At 42.8% G+C, this 24,248-nt stretch overlaps 2 protein-coding genes across 8 annotated transcripts in view; both read right to left on the bottom strand.

The window, feature by feature from the left end:
- Window positions 1-4,855, bottom strand: part of LOC311020950 (serine protease HTRA1A-like) — a 21,012-nt gene extending 16,157 nt beyond the window's left edge. Inside the window, exon 1 of the mRNA XM_084021233.1 lies at window positions 4,296-4,855. Coding sequence (XP_083877359.1) covers window positions 4,296-4,755 — 460 coding nt within the window. The 5' untranslated portion in view covers window positions 4,756-4,855. The remainder of the gene's footprint in view (window positions 1-4,295) is intronic.
- Window positions 4,856-8,336: 3,481 nt separating this feature from the next.
- Window positions 8,337-23,621, bottom strand: LOC311021339 (pleckstrin homology domain-containing family A member 1-like). 7 transcript variants are annotated; one of them, XM_084021823.1, is made up of 14 exons: window positions 23,496-23,621; window positions 19,974-20,192; window positions 19,012-19,068; window positions 18,847-18,892; window positions 16,318-16,415; window positions 15,731-15,862; window positions 15,087-15,227; window positions 14,526-14,594; window positions 13,927-13,991; window positions 13,729-13,792; window positions 13,501-13,590; window positions 12,206-12,279; window positions 11,378-11,452; window positions 8,337-10,321 (listed from the first exon to the last, which is right to left on the bottom strand). In XM_084021823.1, the coding sequence occupies exons 2-14, from the start codon at window positions 20,112-20,114 to the stop codon at window positions 10,090-10,092; spliced, it is 1,284 nt and encodes a 427-aa protein (XP_083877949.1). In that variant the 5' UTR covers window positions 20,115-20,192; window positions 23,496-23,621; the 3' UTR covers window positions 8,337-10,089. The 7 variants fall into 7 exon arrangements, with proteins under 7 accessions (XP_083877949.1, XP_083877952.1, XP_083877950.1 ...); XM_084021827.1 differs by lacking the exon at window positions 8,337-10,321 and adding an exon at window positions 10,450-10,743; XM_084021826.1 differs by lacking the exon at window positions 11,378-11,452.
- Window positions 23,622-24,248: the final 627 nt, after the last annotated feature.

Raw genomic sequence — 24,248 nt, forward strand, 5'->3', positions numbered from 1 at the left:
ATCCACATATTGCTGCTTTTGTAAAATTCTCCATCTACTGAATTGTTACTGACTCTAGAAGCGTTGCAGTTGCCAGCGTCATACAGTTGTCAGATAATTGGCTTTCCACTGTGTACAAAAAATGTACAATGTACTATGTGCTCAACAGCTTGTTAGAAACTACTAGCTTCATAACTAGCTCTGATAGCTCTAATTAGCCGATGCAAACGTACTAGTAGACAAGCCTGTCTGAACAAGAGGGTTTTCAGCAATCCTGTATTTGAACAGCTATATTTCACAAGTTACAGTTTCATTATTAATTTAAGCATGTGAGTAACTTACAAAGGCATGAATAATAGATAGAAGTCATCAGGCTATTTCGGACCTGAAAACCCAAAAGTAAGGGCTTCCATTTAGTTGTGATTTAATTGAAGTTTTTTTGCCATCCAATAACTAATAATAGCAGATAGGCACTCTTGTAAAACTAAGCCAACCTGTCAGTTAGAAAGTCTTTGTATTTGATTCTGATTCAGGCACCATATTGTTTCCATAAAAATTGGAGAAAGAGCAACCAAAACTACTGGGGATTCAGTTTAACTACTGGGCCTAGACTTGAGCCCTGAGGTACACCACAATACAGACGTACAAAGGAAGACACATTAATACAACGGTTTATTCGGGCCATTGTAAAAAAGAAAAAGTCATGGAGCTGGGAAAGGGCAGTAATATTCTAAGAAAAAAACACAAATTTGCAAGATTATAAATTCATAATTGTATTAGAAAATCAGAATTAGCAACCAGGTTACCAACCAACCAACCAACCAACCAACCAACCAACCAACCAACCAACCAACCAACCGTAAACTAGTCAGCTAGCTAGCTTATTCCACCATGTTTTAATGATAATACTCTGGCTCTGCATGCTTCATTTGTTTATACAGAAGTTAGCCCACAACAATGGTCACAATGGTTTATGTACACATAAAATGGCTGCTGCTATGACCATCCGTTTACTTTCATTTGAATGGGAATTAACACACATGCACTGTACACAGGCTCCCTATCCCCATCACTCCATACCCATTACCATGACCTTCACTTCAGTCGCCACTCAAGATCTCAGCTTTTTCTCTTTTTCAACTTTCCCATACACAGTGCCCACTGTTTAATTGATGCCTGCAGCTGATTTTTTTATTTTATTTTTTTTTATTAGAAAAACTATGTGAATACATTAAGATCAGCTCCTCTTCTTCGTGCAATAGCAACTGTCTTGCACTGATTCTCTACTTTGGTGCAAGCGGTGGCCCACCAGAGCCAGGCTTACCCTTAATGTGTCAAATGGAAGCAAATCTTTCTTCTTTTTTTTTTTCAAAAAAAAAAAAAGGTAAAGCTTTAATAATCATGGCAACCACAGTGACTTAACTGTGTGAATACTATTATATAAAAGCATTTCCACTTAGTCATTGGTTTTGGCTCAGTACACATATTTAATGACTCAGCAGATGTGAGTGTTAGGGCTCTAAAGTGTATCATCGTGACTAATTTAGTTTGGGTGAGCCTCTGCTTTTCTGCAGTTAAGAAGATACACAGCTGGGCTTTACTGCTGTTTATAATATTGAAATGACACATTGGCAACATTTTGTGACCCACTGTGCAACTTTTAATTTTGTTTAAATATGTCCCATTTTAATTAAATTCTAACACACACACACACACACACACACACACACACACACACACACACACACACACACACACACACACACACACACACACACACACACACACACACACACACACACACACACATTAAGGGCACAGTTTAGCAGTAACAGTAAGATAAGAAGTTATGATGAATTTGGTGATGCCCAGACCTACTGCCAACATGTGACTATATTGGCATAAAACGAACGAGAAAACATGGTGGCTTGGGGAAATCACAACAAGGTTGTTTGAGATTTTGGAAAGAGGACATACAAACATGTGGTGGTCAGAATGAAATGAGATACAGAAGACCATACAAGCAAAGGATGTCTATGAAAGAGTGTGCAGCACAGATGGTCAAACACAAAGAGAAATAATGAGAAAGAGAATTACAGGAATAATTCACAGGAAGTAAGATATATGAGAAAAACAGAAAGAGAAGACATTCGGAAATAGGACAGAATGACAGATAAAAAGGGAAAAGGCACATGCATAAAGACGATCTTTTAATATCATGAGTGGCTTTGACAAATCGGACAAGAATGTGCATATTCAGCACATGTCACTGTAGCCGGAGGCACAGAGTGCATTCTGCAACATCAGCAGCAAAGTCACTAAGCAGATACAAATGTATTGGGTCTACGACTGGATTCAGATCCAAACAGACTAACTTTAAGTACCATGTGAATGTTCACACCTTTATTTGACTAGATCAGCCTTTTGACAAATGTTTTCAGCGGTCACTGTGTCACTTCTGTGTTATAAAAGAGTAAAAAGGCATTCTGTTACATGCATGTCATCCCTCAATAAACCCTCAACATTTTTCCGTCAGTCTCTCCTCTATCACATCAATAAAGGCTTGAAAAAGCCACAAACATAAAGAAGCGGGTCATTTTAAACACATATGACCCACAAAGTCAGAAGAAATATTTGACCTAATTTTCTTTGCCAAAGTGAACAACTTGCATAATCGACGTCTTTACCATCCAGACACAAAATGACATCATGCAAAGTGTACTTGCATGTGTTTTCTTAAGATGGGGCCGAGTTGCAGGGTAGTTGAAGGCTCTCAGACGGGGGTTGAGTGTCTCTGCATCGTAAACGCCCTCAAATTCTAATTCTAGAGCCGTGATTACATCTTATGCTAAAGATAATTTAAAACAGGAAGCGTGCTACTGAAGGCGGCGTTATTCACCAGCAGCGTGGACATCCGACTTATCAAGCCACTCGTTTTTATAGCAGCTGTGGAAATTTTCACTGGGTGCTCACCACACTCTTGCTCTGTGTCAGACACGGTTAGCTGGCTGAGCACGACTTAACTATTTAAGTTGCTTACAGGTCTGACAAACAAATGTGGCGATACAGTCTGCCTCACCACCGCACCCACACTGGGTTTTTTTGATGTACATGTAAACCTTTCCCAAAAATACCGGTTGCTAATTTGGTGTTTTCCTCGGCGGTGTCTCCTGCCTGTTTTGAACTGTCTTCAACTGAGGAGGAATTATGGCTTTGAATGGACGCCAGGCATTCCTCTATGTGACTGTTAAGTGTGATTTATGGGTGACAACAGAAACACTGAGAAAGGGAGACGGAGGGAGAGGAAAATCAGGAGAGACAGGAAGGCGTTGGGTGGCTGTGGGAGTTAATGTGGATGAGGGGTGGGCGAGGTACGTTTCCAAGCTTTGAGGTAAGTTTAGGACTTTGAGGCGACAGGTGTTGAAGCTCTTCATTCAGAAGTTTTCAAGTACAGATGTGGCGCACACTTCAAACGGACATAAAAACTGATACAATGCCTTAACCACCTGTGTGTTTTCATATGCGTTCCTGAATACTTCACACAATATTTCAACGATATCACATACAGCATTAATGATGACGGATGACTCATTGATTCAATTATACAGAGTGTTCACTCTCAGCCGAGCAGCAGACGTGAAGAATGATGTCTGGTTATTATTGAGCTCCACAGATTGGGGCTGAAATGGTTTTTTTTTTCTCACGACGCTGACAGAGTGCAGACCTGAAACACTCACACACAGGGTTATTACAGATGTACCACCTCTGTACCGCCTGATAACGGCTGTATTATATCCTTCTTATCAGGACTTTGAGAATTCCTTTCTGCTCAGCTATTGCAGAACTGACGTTTATTCTACAGACCCTTAAAACAGATTATAGCCATGTGACGGCTCACGTCAAGCTTTACATCAGGGGAGGGAGCTCATGACTTCATTCAGCCCGGGCAGAAGTAAAAACAGCTCTCTGATGGAGCCTAATTACAATGCAGGGACAGGAGGGAGACATTGGTGGCTGTTGTTTGTGCTGAACACATGGGGATTGTGTGCCACTGAATGCAGCAGCTTTAAAGCTCTGACATCTTGCAAAAGCCACAGTCGGATTTTAAGGGGGGGGGGGGGGCATGTTGCAAAGAGTGAAGGTGAAATACAGACATAAAGAAAATCACACTTTAGCTATTCTGGACATAAATATGCATGTCTGACTTACAAGTTGGATGTTTTTGTTTATTCCCACTAGAATTACTGTTAACAGCATCTTTCCACAACAATCCCATTAGCAATCCCATTAGTTAGTGTTGTGTGTGTGAGTGTTACCTTTCCCGCAGGCTCCCCGCTGGATGAAGAGGACAGGTGGCTGCTGCAGCTTCTGCGCCCGGCGGCTGACCCTCTTCAGCTCGCACACGTTCCGGTAGGACACCCCGTCGCTGCCGCACACCGGCTCCGTGGCTTTGCACACGCAGGTCCCACTCTTGCTTCTCCTCCGCACCGTGATCGTGTACGCCACGCCGCTGGACACCGAGCACTCCAGGCCCTCCCCGCACACCGGGTCCCCGAGCTTCCCCATGCCGCCGCAGGCTTCGCCCTCGCCGGACGCGCACACCTGGCAGCAGTGGCAGGCGTCGAGGCTTTGTCCCGCCGGGCAGTCCGCCGGGAGCCGGGGACACGTTGACTTGTCGCACCGAGCGGGACACCCGACCACGTACCGGCCGGAGATTTGCGCGTCTGCCGGGGCGGACGCGAAGGCTACGGTGACGCACAACAGTGACCAGAACATGACTCTGAGAAAACTCACTGAAACAAGTTGTTTTTAAAGTTAAATAGAAAGTTTCAAAGAGTGTCTGCTCTGCTTGCAGTGTAACGGGGTGAGAGAGCTCAGTAGTAATGAGGGGGGAGTAACTTCAGCTGCACAGGCATTTAACAGAAAACTCCACTGCACAGCCAATTACGCGACTTTACGTTTTTCTTTTTTTTCTCTTTTTTTCCTGCCGTACCGCATCACGGCCGCAACTGGCTTTTTGATAATCACAACAAGCCTGGCGATTGGTGCGTTTACGTGACGTAGGGAACGGAAGAGCTGCGTTGTGTTTGGAAGTGTGAGGATAGAGTACAACGAAACTTTCTCAAGTTACAGCATTTACAAAAAGAAAGGTAATGAATTTGTATTTATTTTTTATTTGTGTATTTATTTATAATTCATGTTTTCTCTTGCTTCCCTCCAGGAGGAATTGAACAGAACACTCAGAACAGTTCAGGTCCCATGTTTTATTGGCATTGATCCTGATTTAGTTATTTACAAACAAATAAAAATAGAAAATGTAAAACCCAGGAGTGGAAGGAGTCACGGCACGGCAGCCCAGATGTTTTATACAGCCCTCCACACATCCTGCTGGGCTGTTTCCTGCTGGGTTCTTTTTTTTTTTTTTACTACTCCCTTCATGAACTAGTCACTCCTGGCATCCAAACAAGCCCTATGGCTAATTAAGAAAATCACTGGTGAAAAAAAAAGTTGGGTGGATTGTGGGATTTGGGGAGTCAATGTAGCACTTTATAAACAGCCCTTATAAAGAGCCAAATTTGTTCTAATTGGAAGATTGCAAGAGAACATCATTCGTGAAAGGATCCCAGTTCTGTGGCTCCCTGGGAAATAAATAACATCAAATGGGGGACACCGAATAACAACAATATTTGCATCCACATTATAAGTGTAAATCAATCCAAGAATAATCTAAATGTGTTTTTCTCAAAAATTATTGTGCCGCATAGTCAATAGAAAAAACACATTTCTCTGGAAATACAACCTTTAAACTGATTGCTGTAAAATAATTGTTTAATAATTTTAGTGCTGGGGCGAACAACACTACTCTGTGAGGGTTTAGACGTCTGTGGTGAGCTGTAAAATAATCCAGTAAACGCTGAGGCAAGGCTCAGCGTCATAAACCACCTCAATATAATGTGATTGATTATGGGCACAGGGTTGCATTCATGACTCCTATTTGAAACGGTGTGGCTGGATGCAGGGGAGCGCCTCTCGGAGGCTTCAAGCAGGAGCAGGAGCTCCGGGTAACACAAGCCTCCGTATCCAAAAGGCAATTAGAGAGGGGCATATGGAGATGGAGGGCAGTGATAGACTCTTAAAGACTGGCCTGCCTTGTGCAGCAGAGGCAACACTGAGGCGGTACATTTTAGGCATTGCAACCCAGAATTCAAGGCAGGTTTCCATGATTGACTCATCCAAAAAAAAATGAAACTCCCACAGCAGCAGTAAGACCTTACAGCAGCGCCAGGCTCACTATGTGGCAATACCCGTGGCTCTTGAGGGACGTGGGCAAGTAACGGTGGGAAAATCGGCAGATGAAAGCAACCTCATCAAAAAAGGAACACCCATTCTCCAACCAGTGAGTTTAACCGAGGATGGAGTGCGTTGAGGTCTGTGGGATATCTCCACTCCCGTCTGCAATGATGTCTCTGGCTGTGAGCGAGGCCCTTGGGAGTTGCAACGGGGCTTCAATTCCACGTCTGCAGCCACACCAAAGCCTGTCCTTCATCCAATGAGGTGCTCAAACCAAAAAGGCACCCATCATCCTCATATACATGCAGTATTCGCAATATACAGCATGCACAAAGGCTGCGGCCAAGAACATAACAACATCACAGCGGGTTATCGGACTGATTAAAGAGGCTTTACGTATTCAGTGTTGCTGCAGGAGCTCACTCTGTAAAGCCATGCATGCTGTACAAAGCAGGAGGCTGCGTGTGTAACAATCGCCTCATTAAGAGCTGATCAAGGATACAAACATGACTAAATCATAAGTGTTTAGCAGGAAATACTGTATGTCCATATGCCACATAAGTACACATTTGAAGTATTGTTCTTTAACTTGTTTCCATTTTGTACTACTTCATAAGTCTACTCCACTATGAGTATTATTGAACTTATGGTTACTTGCATGTTATTAGCGTCGATTAAGATTTCAGCTACAAAACATGAGAAACAGTAATAACAATTAAATGATTAGACATAGACATAGAAATGTCTGATTCATCATTTCTTATTGATGAATCAGGCCTAAATGCAACATGTTTCTTCAGCTTTCAGCAGCGGAATCATATCCTAATGATTTGATCATACGAAAAAGTGAAATAAATTTAATATTAATTGGAGGATTTTCCATACATTTGCCAAATAATACAAACAGTGCCCAGTGTTAATTACTGTTAATACCATTTAGCAGATCAAATTTTAAAAGGAGTGTGTAGGATTTGGCGACATCTCGCGGCGTGGTCGCAGCTCAGACACCATCATAACTACTTTAGGAATGGAAGCCACACAGGCTGGCACTACCACGTAACAGCGGTAACTAGCATTCAGGTAATGTCAAAAGGCCTCTCTTTAGAGCCAGTGTTTGGTGGACTCTCTGAAGGGAACCTGCTCCCTGTATGTGTGGATATAAGGGTTTAGGTGGATTCTTAGTTCAGATGAAAATGTGCTCATGAAATCGTAGCTGTGAATATTATAATCTGTTTCTGCTAATGGATCTCTTTGAATGCTACACACTGGTCCTTTAAATTGGGTAGGAAAATGTGGACATTAAAGAGAAGTGAAAGAGGCCAGGGCTGCACGCTAGTGTAGAGTTTGCATGTTCTCCCCGTGTAAGCGTGGGTTCTCTCCGGGTTCTCCGGCTTCCTCCCACAGTCCAAAGACATGCAGGATGGGGATAGGTTGATTGATGACTCTAAATTGCCCGTAGGTGTGAATGTGAGGGTGAATGGTTTTCTGTCTCTACATGTCGGCCCTGGGATGGACTGGCGACCTGTCCAGGGTGAACCCTGCCTTTGCCCAATGACAGCTGGGATCGGCTCCAGCCCCCCACGACCCTGAATACAGGATAAAGCGGTAGAAAATGGATGGATGGAAGAGGCCAAGCACAGCAGAAACAATCCATTTAACTTTGATTGTTATGAAGGTTGGTCTGTTCAGCTACACGAATAGTTTTGCATGCTTACAATAAATCAAATTCTTGTAATTGATTTCCTTTTTATCTTTTAATTCTCCTAGATGCTTTGTACCAGTTTCATTTAGTTCATTCTGATAACTAAATAGTATCATTAATGAATACATGACTGTTGACTTGTGCAGCTCTGTATTAATTAAGCTCATAGCATGGGAACGTGAACCGGTGAATTTCTTCTCTCTCACCACAAGAGGGCAGAGGAGTCTTGATGAGTGGACAAGCAGTTTCACCAAATAATGTCTCTCTGGAGGTCCTAAAGCTCTCATTTCATCACCACAGATTAATTGTGCTGTTTGGAGATAGATAAGCATAACGCTGAATGATACTCCAGGAAACCTATAAGCACATTTTCAGTGTTTATTTCTTTCAAGTCATCCATATAATAAATAGACAATTCAAACCAATTACACCAGACTGAAAAGGGATGAAACCGCTCGAGTTAGTTTGGCTGAAATGAAGCAGGCACTTAATAACAACATCAGTGTGTATTATTATAGCAGGACTACAGTGAGACATTTTTAAATTAAACCATGAGGCAGCTGCCTGCTGCTGGGTTGGCTACACAGGTACGCGGAATAACATCAGGAAACATTTAAAAGCGTATAAAAAAATAAATCTGCTGCACATCGCTCTATTCTGCAAACACACAACACACAGAGCGGCCGTAGATTAAAAACAGAAAGACAAATCGGAGGAATCATTAAAATGTTAACATGCAACGGAAGTGTCTGAGCTTGAATTATTATTATTTTTTTATTCCCTGTTAAACCACGATACAAAATGTTTGCATGGTGTTCATACAGTATAGTAATCTGAAAACAACGGACCGCAGGTTTAGATTACTCACGTGAGCCGGTTATTATCCAGTCTGTCAGGACATGAAGCTCATCTAAAACTGACAGAGTTTTTATTACTATGAATACAAAATGCATACAAGCATACTCCTTGTTTACTTCCCACGTCATCCAGTGTCACTAACGTGAGTACACAAAGTCCAGGTACTGAAATGTAGTTTGGAAAAGAGGCTGATTCGGGATGTGATGATGCATGTACTGTGTTAACTTGTTTTTACTCCCATTAACTGTAAATTCACTGTTAATTAACATGTAAGCTTGTGTTCAATTAAAGTCAACTAAAATCTCACCGAGGACACCTTTTGTGAGTTAACTAAACCCTCTGATAAATTAACCAATAAAGAGAAAATGTTTGGCAACCTTTAAAAAAAAAAATGGCCTCAATGTGGCTACAATACATTTGGTCTTGCTTTATCATACACAATGGGTCATACCTAATTATTATTTAAATTGTCCTTGTCCTGGATCAATCCAGCATCGCTCGATTATAATTTGCATTCGAGTGATCATCTCCGACCAAGCTCGACCCATATCTATCGCTGGCCAACAATAGTAGACAAATCCGCGCTTACAATAGAGTACGAATGGACCACAAAGTTAGTTACACTACTAGATAGGAGAGGTGATGAAAAAGTCACTCCTCAGTTGGAACTTTCTTAGACCAGACGAAATGGTTGCAGCAGTGTAGCACTGAAAGTTCCCTTATTTTCTTGACACAAAGTGGTTTTACAAAATCTTCAGTCACATCATTGTTCCTGTACAGATTAAAATAAAGCTCTGCCTCCGATTTGGAATCAGCACAGATGAACTCAAACTGGTAGTTTTTGTTTGACAACATCAACTCTTATTAAATAAATACATCATTGTAAATGCGACAGCAGGCAGGCAGAAGGGGTTGTGGGTGAAGACTGGGTCGTCTTTGGCACGCAAGTGCAGTTCAGTGGTGGTGACCCAACTTGTTTCTTTAGCACACTGACGGAGGAGAGTTTGTGACGTTCTATATAGTCATCCACCAACAGGTTGCCTGCCCTATTTCCCCCCCCCCCCAACACGACACCGTTGTCAACATCCAACCAGATAAGCACGTTTTAATGTCCAGTTCAATGGTTCAGACCTCGCTCACCGGCAGGTCAGCATCATCCAGGTCCAGGGGTGGTTCGGGCATGTGGGGCTCAAAGCTGCTCCGTCGTCGCCATGGTGACTCCTCAGAGTTATCAATGGTGGTCACGGGTGGTTCGCAGGTCACTTTGCCAGGCGCGTCTCCTGCAGGGAGAGGCGTGCTGGCGTGTGGCTGTGACTGGGCCGTGGCAGCAGGCTCATAAAGTGCTCGCTGTCCCATGCCAGGCTGCGAGCGTGTGCCGCACGTGACAGCAGCCCCCCACTCTGGGTAGCATGGTGGCATGGCAGATATGGGCGAGCGAGGGACGGGGGGACCCGTGGGGCTGCGGTAGAAAGTGGAGCGGCCGCCGTGTTCCTGCAGCAGAAAACAGCAGGAGGATACAGAGACAGCGAGGATACAAGAAAGTGGTTGTTAGTAAGCAAAGTGAAATCCCGATACGTGGAGTTTATTTGAGGAGACCGGAAAGTGAGTTACAGACTTAGAATTAGCACCAGCAAGTGGAGCCTGGTGCAGCTTAAGCAGAGTTGGTACTGAAGGTTGAAGGTGCTGAAGAATGTAGCATAGCTAGAGAGGGGAGTTGGTGGTAGTAGCAGTAGTAGTAGTAGTGGTAGTAGAAGTGGTAGTAGTAGCAGCAGTAGAGGTAGAGGGAGTTGTGGTAGTAGTGTCAGCAGGTTTTAGTTTTGGTAGTCTCAACAGGTTGCAGTGGAGGAGCCTTAGGAAGCATTGGTTGGCTGTTGCTCATTATTTCACAGCTTTTCATTGTCAGATTTCAATCTCTGAAACACAAAACAGAAGAATGGGAGGAAAGGAAAAAAAACACAGAGAAAGTGAAAGTGAAAGCAAAAGCGGCTGCCACCGAGAGTCGGTCTGATGTCGGTTAGAGAAACATCCTAACTATAAAGCATCAAGACTCCCGTATTTTGACACATATTTCCTCCCACGGCAGCATGGTGATACTCTGTGACTTTGCAGGCTTGTGAAAATTCTGATCAGTACACTCACAAAGTATCACTTGAGCAACACAACATTTAACAATCCTTTCCTAGAAAAAAAACCTAGGGAGAGCCACACACAAGTTAACAGACACTTCATGCTGAATCCAAAGGTCCTAAATCAAGCTCTGGTGAATTTTAGGGGCTTGTAGACAGAAGATCACATAATATGCAACACTGAAGACGTCCCCATAGCCTTTTGTACACTTTAATAGCTCTACAAACCCAAATATTCACATAAATCAACACGCCACGATGGAAACCAATAGTTTGTGACTCTGGACATGTGGATTCAGCATTGGTGAGTCCTTATTTGAAAGCTGTTAAAAACATTTAGCACACAGAAAGGTGTAGGAAGTCAACATGGAAACAACTATCTTAGTATCGTGTGTATGAGGAAGAGAAAAAAAAAACATACAGGCAGCGAACAGGAGGGAAGAGGAGAGACAAGCAGGATGTCACACATCTAAGACAGGTACACAGCTGCAGCAGACTGCAGAGATAACAGAACATGAAGGGAAGAGAAACAGAAGGTGTGAAAGACACATGTACCCAATACTAAAGACAGAGATAGAAACAGGCTGAAGGTATCCATAGATAAGCTGGTCGTGTATGTTTGTGCATGGATTGTACACAAAATCATGTATATTTCTATATAATTTTTTTTTTATATATACTGAAGCATCATCAATAATGGTGAAAGCTGTGCAAGTGAAGCTATGAGGGAGGGAAGGAGGAGCCAGCGACTACAGGTCATTGTTTAGTCAAAATTATTTATTAGCATTTTAATGACTCGAGGTGCTTTTAATTTCGGTATCCACGTCCGTGGCGACCGCCATTGCATTCGAGAAGCTTAATCAAGCACACCTCAAGTCTTAAAATTCCTGAACATTTTTTAAATTTCTTAACTGGGCACTATCTGAACGCACTGAATAAAATGGCCTCAAACTAGAGCTGAACCTAAAGTGACGGTGCAGCAAAAAGGAAGGGGAAAGCGAAGGAGGAGGAGAAGTGGATGAGAGAAGTAGCAAGGAAGAGGGGCGTGAAGGGAGGAGCGCTTGTTGGGTTATCACAGCCATACATGGTGGTTGGTTCTTAGGAAAAAAAGGAGCATCAGATGTGCCGTCAGATCTGATCTGCTCTCATAATGTCTACAACCACAGAGGGCCAGCCAGTCAGTGGAAAACAGTATTAAAAAAAAGGTGAACTTATAGTTTAAAGGGGGGATTTAGAGGAGCTGACATACGTGCTGCTGCACTCCCCGATTCGAGACGTATACCTCTGTATACAGGGGTTCGACAGCCGTCTGGCCTGCCGCATCTGCAACAACACAGTGCAAAGCAGTATTAGAGCAGATGGGCTGTCTGCCCACAGGGAGAGGAGGAGGTGGAGAGAATGTGACAAAGAGAGAAAGAAAGGGAAATAGAGGAGAGGGGGGGAGAGGCACAGGAGACAAAAAAAAAGGGGGGAGAGGAAAAACAAGCAAGAGAGAGGGAGAAATACACAGGAGGGAAGAAAGAGGGAACTGTAGAGAAACAGACAGCGCTGAGGTCTTGCAATAACTCCAGTCGAACCAAAAAGGGACCAACTGCATCAGAGGACACTCTCCCCTCTGCAGTCAGGACTGCAGAATGGTTTGCTTCTTTCTTCTCACCTGCTCAACTGTGTCCGTCTCCACGCATGTTGGCTTCTGATCTAACGAATGAAGTAGCTCTTAAACTCAGGTAGGGTTCTCACAAAGATTGGTTGGTCTGTGAGAGTGCACCAGTCCATCACCATATCCTAAATGATGACTTATGTACATATGACCTACTTTAGTTAAACATCAGTATAGGGGCGGCAGGCAGCTCAGGGGTTAAGGTGCTAAACATGAATCGCGATGTCCCCCCAGATGGCATCCAGCTGGGGACCGTTGTGTATCTCCTCCCCCCCCTTACTGTCATCTGTCAAGTGTCTAATAAAAGACACAACCTAGCTATAAAAAAATCTGTATTTTGCTATTGAGTGGTGGCGAGGAGGGTTGGGGGAAAATGCAGAATGACAGAGCAGCTTGTGTCGACACCACAGAGAAGAATTTATCCTCATAGATCTTGTTATCGGACTATACAACCACAACTAGGACAGCTGGGTTTAATGTACAGTATTTAAAATACAGTAATTGGGCAAACTCATCTGAAAAACAGTACCAAACCTCTGTTTCTGCTACTCTGCATCTGTTTGAGGTCAAGTAAAAAATGAGTTTCCTTGAATCTCTGTTGCTGTAGAAGCTCTTCTGAGAGCAGGAAACTGGAAACAATCAATAAATGACATGAGTGAAACAACACAAAAAAAGTCAGTCTCGACTCCTCATACCATCAAATGTCTTCCGGTAAGTGGATCCCAATTTCTGCACACACAAGTCAAGTCTGGAGTCATGTCTCTTGTTAACAGGTACAGTAGAAGTCCCTTAAGTTGTGTCTCTGGTCGGATGCAAGTCTACTTATAAAGAATTGAATCTATACTTTTGTGACACTGTGCTGTAGTTAAGTGCAAGATACGTACTGTGGCAGCAGACCTTCCCGGCCCCCGCTGGGCCACAATGGCCCCTGAGACAGCCTTGATCCAGCTGTGCATCTCCTCTGGGCTGTCCGCCTAGTGGAGACAGGAGAAAAGGACAGTGAGTGACGAAGAGACGAGACTGACACGATACACACAGGTAGACACGGAGACAAGCAGGAGAGCCAACAGTGTTTGTGAATATTGTACACACTGTGACAGAAAACATCCTACCTGTATGTAAAACGTCCTTGATGTGGTGACAACTTCAAACAGATTATCTCTCATCATAATGTCACTGCAACAAAAGTGGGGAAAACAAGTCAAATCAGATTTATCTCATCTCTATCTGCATCAGGAAAGGTAAACACCATCCTGCCAGACAAAAGATATGTTTTGTGCAATGGGAAAATGCTGGGACATGTTAAATACCTCTGTTTGCACTCCTGGACTTTGTGAACTTCCTTCAGTGGGATCATTCTCAGAGGCTCTTTCTCCTAAAAGGCAAGAAAATAACTGTTTTTTAATACGTTGTTCAAAAAAAAGAGGCAGTCTTCCTGAGTTTTTCCTGTTTCATGGGACAGAAGACCATGAACTTTCCTAAAAGTAGCAGACTGCAAACTAAAAAAAAAACCCTGATGAGTGTAACTCACTTGACACAGTCATTTGATACAGCAGACACAGAGTCTGTGTCCTTGGGGCCTGTTGATAGCCAAATAGACAGATAGAGCTGTCAAATAAGGGCAGACCCGGACAAGGACAGCGTATGGGACGTGCAGTATTATCCTGAGGACAGTCTGTGTGTGTGTATTTGTGTGTCTGTATGTAAGGAAGGCTAAGGGGAAACAAGGCATGATAGGACATGTGAAGGAAAAGCACAGAATTCCACAGACTGCACATGAAACATGTTAGAACTCGGGACAGTGTGTTTGCTCTGCCTGAGACTGTGGAGGTGAATCCAATCCACGTGTCTCATCAATAAAAAAAACATTCCTTAAAAGTTTTCACATTACTCGATCGAAGTTAGTTACCAAATCTGACTTGAAGTAACTCATTGAGTTTTCTTCCAGTAGGAAATATCGCCGTTTCCAGTTCCTCATCTGGGAAAAAAAAGAGAGAAGATATTCATTCATCTTTTGGTATACTTTCAAGGTAAACAAGACACCGTATTTACCAAATTGCTACAAAAATAAAAGTGTTATTTTAATTCTAGTTATGATCTAGTTCCTACACATTTTACAAAATATGTACTTTGCCGTGGAAGTTATTTACCCTTTATTTAAACCTTAGTCAAGTTTTTATCACTAGCAAACAGAAACCTCATCATCTGACATTCCACCGGTCATAAGACTTTACATTCCCTCCCACACGAAGGTGTTGTTTGTTTTTGCAGACGGTACTTTCAATGCGACACTGCCGTTAATCACAGAATACTGCTGCATGTCCATGTTGAGGCTTTATAGATGCTGTGGATTTTACAGAAAAGTGTTGTTGTTTTAGGAGTCACAATTCCTATTGCATTGATGAACTTCTGAATGGTATCGGGAGGTGAAGTGAAACCAACTCAGTCCAGCAGAGCGGCAGGTACCCACCACAGCTCCCTGCTTGACGCAGTAGCCTGACTTGATGACAGTGTGCTCCTGAGTGGGCCTGCCCAGGAAGTATGGCAGCTGGCTGTGGGACCGATGCATGGCCTCACGCTCTGCTCTGTCTGCGCCATCACCACCGTCATGCTTGAGGGCGAAGGACACGGAATTATTGTAATTACAAGTCCCAACAACATCCTTTTTGAATTGAACCGATTTTGTACTTAATCTTTCAGGGTTTTTTATTCTTCTATTAGTCGCTGAATTATGAATATAATAGCATTTCAGAAAAAACAGTGAAAATGCCCAAGCTGCCCAGAAAGGCAGCAAATTATAACATTTGTGAACCTGGAACCAGCAAACTTGGGATATTTTTGCTTGATAAATGACTATTCAACTATCAAAATAGTTACCTAATCAATTAATCATCTCAGCTCTAACAGCAGTATGTGATATACACTTTGTATAATTTCATTAAAGACAGTATTATTATAAAATCAGTATGAATTGTTATGCCTACAGTTTCTCACAGTTGTGTTTCCCTCTATCAAAATCTTTTGAGTCTAATACCTTTTTAAACATATATAACTTGAGAAATAACAGTGCACTTACGTGAATGCATGTAGTTACAGTGGGTGTGTCATGTTTACCTGTGTCTGGGTGACAATGGGGACTCCTCCAATGATCTCCGTCTTATAAGAGACTTGTTTCTTGGGCCCTACGACATCTGGTAAAGCCTTCTGGTTTTCTGAATTCTGCTGGCCATCAGACAACTTTGGCACCTTAGGAACACGCACAGACACACAGTTAATCACAAAAATACTAGACAGAAATAAGCATTTTGTTGAATTCAGCTGTATGATTGAAAGCACTCATTTTCTCCATAAAATACAATATGTAACTTCTATGTATGCAGACGTTGACAAGCCTTTAACATAGTTGCTATCATTTTCTTTCTGGATGGTTCATGGAGAACAATAGGAACAGTCCTTTATCCCAGCACTCAATACAACAATACAGCATCCTGTTAGTCATGCTCTGACTCACTCCTATCTAGTTTCTTGACAGTCCACTCATTCATCTCTACAGAAGAGGAAGAAATAAAAGTTTCTCCAAGGGATAAAGCATGAGCCAAAAAGAACAGATTAGTACAGCTGACTCAGGGAAGGACTGTGTGTGTGTGTGTGTGTGTGTGTGTGTGTGTGTGTGTGTGTGTGTGTGTGTGTGTGTGTCTTACAGTGATCTTGGTGGCTTTGTTGAGAGCGTCGACCCAGTCCACGAGGTCCTGCTGATCATTGGCCTGCAGGAAGAACTTCCGCATCCCAGCATTGATGACTAATGGGTCATAAAAAAAAGAGTGGTAACAATACAAAGAGTGAAAGTATATTCAGTCCTCTGTCAGACTACTATTTTCCACACTACATCATCCGTTTCATAGAAGAAATATGAAGTGGGTAGTAACTAATTGCGCAGTTGCCCTTTCTTGTGAAGAAAATAAGATCTCATATGAGTTTCAGCAGAACAGAATCACTGCTACAGATTTCTCTGGAAGTGAAAAACAACTGGGCCATGGGACTCTCCCACACACTACCAACAGCATTCCCTCTGTGGAAGATGACCCAGCTGCCAGTCTGCCGCCACTCACCCACCATGACGGAGGAGAAAAAAAAAAAGCCCATGGCTACAAACCACCAAATATTTCCCGCACATTTTCACACCCATATGAACATGAGCAAACCCCATTTTCAATCACAAAGAAATTTTTGGGTCAAATGCTGATTAGCTAAGGATCAGGATTTGGGAGCTGAAAGAACTCAAGTCTCTCATTCTCTCACTCCCTGCCATAAATCCTTGAAACCATCCTCATGTCTCCTCCATTTCCTTTCGACACCATGGGAATGAATTACATTAAAGCTGGACTGGTAAATCTGGCGGGGGCGAGCTGTAAAAAAGCACTGGGAGCTCAAACTGTGGCACAATGAGGATCATTCTTCCTTGTTCTATGTGTTTGGTCCAGCTCTTAGACACATGCAAGACCTCACTCTCCCTTTTCTCCACTTCCCAGTAAATAAATCAGTCTGTCTGGTGCCATTCAACCTCCACGCTATATGTTTGGGAGAGGTAAACTATTCGGTAGCAGTGAAAGTGTAGTTGTCTCTTCGGCACTGGGAAGACAGATCTGGGAGGAGGGGGATGAGATCTGACTCATAGTTACACATTATAAAACAATGCTGCTGAGAAACACAGCCAAGCACCAAGTTTCACAGGAATACACTGCTTTTTGATCCCTTTCCCCACCACACGGAACCAACCCACATCCACCATCAGTCACAGACCGCAATCAAGTTTCAAAGATCCGTTAGTGAGACATGCATTAACTAACATTTCTAAATACTTCATCAACCTGTGTTTCGACGAGCAGCAGGAAGATGGGGAACAGCGGGATTCGTAGATATTCGTATAAACATGTGCCACACAAACAGAGGTTTAAAAATAACTTCATACATCTCTGAATAGGGTTCCGATTAGGATGCCGGCATCCTGTCGAAAGCTCAACAAGGCGACTGGTGCGCACACAGTCAGACACACTCAAAGTCACGGTGGTCAACACTAGTATTTCCTGCTATTGAAGCAGATGGAAGAGGAGGAGAGGGGCTAGTACACAATAACAGGGAATGGCGGTTTACTCCTAAATAACCTCATGGTGGTTAATATTTACACAACATATTTCATTCCTGTCTTGACCACACAGGGTGAGAAGACAAGTACAAGTGTTGGGTTAAAACATCATCTTTGTTGCCAAATATTCACAAGTAGGCTCAGGGGCAAAGTCAGATAGGGTTTAATTACATTGAATAAAATAAAGTTGCTCAGAACGTCTTGACTTGGATGGTTGCATAGCTTCAGAAACTCCCTCTCCCCACACTGGGAGGACTGTGGCTGACCATTTCTGCAACTTCCCAAAACTGACACAAACTAGTACTTTACACACAAAACCTGACCCTAAGGTTCAGTGTTTTGCAGGGCATATGTGTATCAACATCAGTTGATGGTAATGTGCCTTAAAAGTTTTTGATGCAGTATAGCAGAAGAAGAGGAAAACAAAGGTTTAAGCTTTAAAAGGGAATTTAGGAATGTTTTGTGACATGTGGAACATCTACAACATGCTTGAAAGATTTCTCTGTAGTAGAATATGGATGACACCTATAAAAACAGGGCCATTGGGAGAAATGTCTGTGTGAACCTATTCAACTTAAAAATATGATCCAAGAAAACATGCCAGGTTGATTATGGTTATGAAATCTAAAAAGACACAAACAACCTGATTGACACAAACTCTGTTTATCAGACTTTTGTGGCCTCCCTCATCTTTGTGTGTTGACTAAACAGACAATGTTAAACAAGGCTGCCATGTCAATGGTGGAGGCAGTATTTGGAGAGCAATGCTTGACCAGTAAAGGGCAGAGAAGGACAGCAAGCATTCCTCCCTTAGGTTATATTAAGTGAACTCAGCTTAGTCAACACGTGATTAATCACACCATCACTGCTGATGTTTGCAAAGCACTGCAGGAAAGTTAACAAGATGTTCATTTATTTGACAAGTTGGGTGACCATTTAATATGATTCATATAATCAAGAATATTGTCCAAAACACATAAGCTAGTCCAAGAAAAGGGGATTTTAACTAAACTCCAGTAAACTATAAAATTAGTATTCATAAGAGAAATAAAAACAGACAAGAATGTGATGATCTGTGTAATCTTACCGAAGCAGAATTCTGCCTTAGGCCTCAGCTTTGTAGCATCGCTGACCTAAAGGAGGACAAAGCTCACAACTGTTAGCTTCCCAGTTGAACCAAATACTGTAAATGAATTATATAATCATATCATGTTAGTGTCGGATGTCCTTCAGTGGTCATATTCCTTCTTACCTTAGAGATGTAGGTGAGTTTGAGAGAGCCAACACATTCTGTACCAACAGGCAGGTTCTGTGGGAAACAAAGAACAATCTTGTATGTATAAAATATAAATATATAACACTAACCAGTAATCATTTTCTAAAGGCAGCCTGTGGATTAATGAGAGATTGAAGTCAAGTTATGCAGAGCAAGTGGATATTACAGAGCCAGTACAGTATGGTTTGCACTCCATGATAGTTGCTGTGAAACTACGGGATCCAGATTTAACATCATTAAAATTTAAGGTTTTTAAATCTATAAAAAGAAAGAGACTAACTGAATTATTTAAAATTTCTCCTGCGCTACATGATTTATGAATACTTCATGTAACACTGCACTTAAAAGTACAGCATCGCCAAACCAGCACGAAGTACAAACTAAGAGCAGTTACACCATAATAACTGTGACATCGAGGGTCATAGAGCAGAAAACCGTGACCATTGTGGTCAATGCAAATATGAGTGCTCACTGCATGGACTTATCTAGATCAGTAGAACACAAAAAACAACAATGTTTAGAATTTAAATATGAGTTCATTCTAACCGATATAAACAAATGTCTGCCGGTAGCTGAGATAAAAACACACCATTAGCCCTGACCGACTCCTGTGACTGTAATATGGGCCTAATTGCTGTCAGCTAGAGTTACATAATGCAAGTTCTCCCATCCTTGTGTGGCCATGGAAAAAATTTAGCCTGTACTTAGTTTTGTGTTCATAATGAATGACGACAGCTTAGCTAGAAGTGGCCTGCAGTTACCCTGCAGTTGCATGAGAGCTGATCATCCACACTAACGGTTGTTCACTTAGCTGGCATGCAGTTGCCCATAAATGGTCCAATTTTCCATCAAAAAATGAAACGTTAGCCTGTGCAGTTACCTGGGGGGTTTGTTCAAATAAAGCTAAGAGCTAAGCTAACACAGTCTTGTGTCATTACCTGTGGGTTGTCCATGAACCACACCAAGCTTCCCTGCTGCGTGTCCAATATGAAATAACGACGCAGGAACTTGCCACTGCTCTCGTTCTCCTCTATGTCCAGGAAGCCACAGATGCGGTTCTGTCGGTCCACGTAAGGCATTTCGCCGCCGGGACATTCCCTGGCCTGCTGGGGCCGGGAGTGGATAGGAGAAGGGGCAAGCGGAGCTGGGGGAAAATCCTGAAGGACAGGGAGAAAAGATTGGAGAAGGGAGGGAGCAAATTAAGAATTTCAGTTGTCTTTGTGGTGAGCCTTGCTAGCGTGACCCGCTCCCTCTTTCTTTCTGCATCTTCTGCATCTCTGGTCTCTCCACCACCTGGAGCTCACTAAGCTACAGCCTGCCAAGGAGATCATGTGACACAAACCACAACCCCGCCTTTACCCTTTTATATCAGCCTCACCCACTCTCGCTCCCTCGTTTTTCTCTTGTAATACTCACTACACACTGTCACTCACTCTTCTCCACACACACACTGGATTGCTCTCTTTCTCCCTTTTATTTTGCGGTCTTCCTCTCTCTCTCACTCTCTGTGCTATCTCCTCCCAACTGCTCTCTCATCCGATTTGGCAAGCCTCTGGCCAACCCCTTCTATCCCCTCCCTCCCTCCACAGCTGAGCACCCACTTGAGCATGGTCAAAAAAAAAGAAAAAAAAGAAAGAAAGAAAAAACGCCACTGAGCTCAGCCGTGTTCGACACAAAGAAACAACACAAACACCCTCAGGAGCTGCATGGGAGAGAATGTGCGATATTAACCTGCTGAGGTCTGACACATCCCTGAAACCCAATGCTCTCTGAAAATCAACCAAAAAAGAAATTTGAATGGATTACAGTACGTCTGTTTGGCCCTACAAGTGTGAACGCACGTACGTCAATGTCAAACCCTGTGTGGGTGCGTGCAGCATTACTGTAGGCATATTGTTGCATTAGCCTGTTTAAGCTGCTGTCTTTTTGGACTGAGCCTAAAATATGCGATTGAGATGAATCTTTGGAAAGCAAAGATAAAGACGCTCTTTCTCCGGGACATTATGGGCACTGTGTGTGTGGGTGGATGGGGGCAAAGCGGGGACAAAAGGCCTGGTTGTTGAGCATGGACTCTGAGCTGAGAGTATCTCAGTTAGCCCCTGCGTCTACCAGAGTCATCACAGGCACGAGAAAGGAGCAACACAGTCAGAGGCGACTATGTGAACACTGCACAAATAGTGATTGTTATGCGAGAGTGAGAGGCGCCTCTGTTGAGTTTAGTGATCCTGTAAATGAGGTGATGTGCACAAGTTCATCTGCATGGATGCTCATGCATTTCAGCGATGCAAAATAGATGTGCAAAACAAAACAACATCCCTGAACAAGGGGAACAGTCAGGCAACCGTGTATGCTACTTTCAATTTAATGACTTAATTCTTGCGGTAAAAAAAAGGTATACTAAATATAGTATGACTCATTGGATTTAAGGTTGATAGCAATATTTATATTCACACATACCAATATATCTGTACTTAGCTAGCTGATATCAGCCAGAATACACGGTCAGGCTGATTTCTCCATCTAATGCTAACCCAATTCACATGACCTGGATGTTTTAAACTGAACTAATTCCTGTGAGAGCAACCAATGAAAATATGATGAGTACGAATATATACATAACCACAACATGGTTGTCAGGTTTTCTGACTGTTGATCATTGCAGAAAACATTGCAATCAAACATCTTTGCCTCCTCCACATCCGAGTCATTACTGTAATTACCGCCATAATTAAGGATGAACCACATTTGATATAAACAGTAATTAAATAAGAAATTGACAATACAATGCATTGCAATCTTATCTGAATGTTTATTTGCATAACACTGTCGGATTTTTACATTTAGTTTAGTGTATAGATTACCATTAGATCAGGTTGTTAATTACTTGCATAACACGTCCATTGTGTTGAGGACAAGTACACAGACAGTATCCCAGCTATTTGAGTAACCTAGGTAGCATATCTGGGTTTCTGAAGCCAAGATATGATGTTTGAATGCTCAAACACATAACCAGGACACTTAAAAAAACAGATATTTACCAGGATCATAGTAAGCGTGTACAAATGCACTCATTTTCTGTCTGCTCAAAAGTGGGAGGTTACAGAGCAGGGCTCCCTGTGTGATGCAAGAAATACTTTAAAAAGACTGAGTGGCAGTGAACAAGAGAAAGAGAGTGTGTGTGGGGGGGGACACTAACAAAATAAATGAAAATATGCAAACTAAGAACAAGAAGACAGCAAGTTTAAAGGTTAACTTTGAAGAAGGACAAAGGTGGCCTGCTATTCGTTGACTACTTTCTAGGTCAAACATTCCCATGGCAAACTCAAATCTTTACATTCGCTACAAGGCTTTGTCCACATCACATGGGGAGCCAACTGGTCACACAAGTGGGCAAGTCGTAAAACAACAGTAAGGACCAGCTGGAGAGCCCAGTGGAGGGTCAATGTTTTCTTTCCACGGTTTAGACTGCTGCTGTGTCATCGAAACGCCTCACAACAACAGCTGTAACTAACCGTGGGGCAGAAAGCTGTTTTAAAGCCCACCTTCCAAATCACTAATCTAGGTGTTGAGGAGATCAAATTGCATGGTGCACTTACAATAGCATTTTAATTTAGTTTCAGAAAGAACAACGAAATAGATAATCTATGAGAAAGGGGGCATTGGAGTACACATGCAAGCGAACCAGCGACTTATGGCTCTCTGCAGGTCAAAGGTGGGACATGTCATTCCGGTTCAGCAGAAAAGAGAAATGTTCTGGTCAGTCCTGCTATGAAAGCAGCACATCAGGCCAGCAGGTTTAGCCAGGCTTTGGCCTGCACAGATACTCGGCGAGGCAGCCTCCTGTTTAACACAGCCATGTACTAGTGGTGGGTTTTTGTATTTCCAGAGCAGGGCGAACTGAAGATGCTCACTAGGTAATGACAACTAGTAACACTGGCTTGAGTTAGCGTTGCTCAAACGGCTTAACCGACGAGCTGTCAAACACAGCGCGACGCTTAAAATACACACGTTAACGCTGCAATCATAAAGAGCTAACGTTATAGCTAGCTAACGTTAGGCACGTCACATAAACGTTAAATTACCACAACACGCCGACGACATTCGTGTTAGCGACTCTGGCCTGAAGTTAACTGGGGGATACGGCTCATGCCTGCTATTAGCAACTACTTCACGCCACAAACTTTTCAAACGTTTAACAACGTCATATTAAATCGCAACCTAAAAACGGCCACTAACGAATCGTTGAACCCGCATTAAACAACAGCGCTCCACTAACGTTAGCTAGGTTAATGGTATCTGATGTTATGCCGAAGAAGTTTTGTCATACACGATAACACGAATCTAGCTAACGTTGACGACTCGATTTAGCTAGTCCCCGTAAAAATATAACCGGCGACATTAGCCGCAAGAAACGACAAAGCCGCATTCATTTTTTTGTTTAACGTTCCGGGTCAGCTTACCCCAGTCTTCCCTTCTGTAACTGCTACGCTTGAACGGCCGTTGGTCTCGCTGTTGTCGGGTCCGTCCTCTCCGCCTCAGCCCACTTCCACTGATCCAGGACAGGCAGCGCTGCTGCTACTGCTGAGTGGAGCAAAGATTGTATATAATGACGATGATCACTCTGTGGTGGAATAACCAACCGGTGGTTTGGTGGTATTTTACACCTTGTAAAGATAGACAGACTGCTGCTCGGAACGAACTACAATATGGATATGAATATGTTATTCACATCTTGCGTAGTCTGAATGTTTGCTTCGCTCCCACTGAAGGTTTTATCATTCATTTGTTTGCACCAGGGACCAGGAAAAACTCAATGCCATTCCACTATGTACTTACTGTACGCTGCTGCATAGAGGGATGGCAATAAAGTCTCTCTTATCTTATCTTTTTTTTATAATATGCTTTGTGCAAACAAATCTGCTGCAAAGGACAGCGATGCATACACATGTATGCATAGGCTTAAGCTTTTAAATGACCAGTTCTTCAACTGAAAACATGACATCGTTCAAGGATTCTCAATGTGTTTTCTGCTGCAGAAGTGATTTGGACATTTGTATGCCCTTTTTTCAACACTCAATCGACTGCCTCACGTAGCTCCATTAGCTGCAACAAAGAGTCAATACTGCAGTTCAAACTTAACTGTGCCACATTATTATATAAGGTAACCACTGGCACAAAGCAGGACAGATAGCTGCCAGCATAATGCATCAGTG

Source organism: Eutrigla gurnardus (genome assembly GCF_963514095.1).
Source record: "Eutrigla gurnardus genome assembly, chromosome: 11".
Classification (NCBI taxonomy): Eukaryota; Metazoa; Chordata; class Actinopteri; order Perciformes; family Triglidae; genus Eutrigla; species Eutrigla gurnardus.

Bases quoted from the DNA above. Each gene is read 5' to 3' on its own strand.
- LOC311021339 (XM_084021823.1), bottom strand. From the start codon at position 20,114: ATGCCTTACGTGGACCGACAGAACCGCATCTGTGGCTTCCTGGACATA. The intron at 13,992-14,525 runs GTAACTAACTTC...CTTGCCTTTTAG, and splicing joins GTTACTTCAAGTCAGATTTG to GAGAAAGAGCCTCTGAGAAT. The intron at 11,453-12,205 runs GTATGTCAGCTC...TTATCTCTGCAG, and splicing joins ATCGGGGAGTGCAGCAGCAC to TCTGCTGCAGCTGTGTACCT.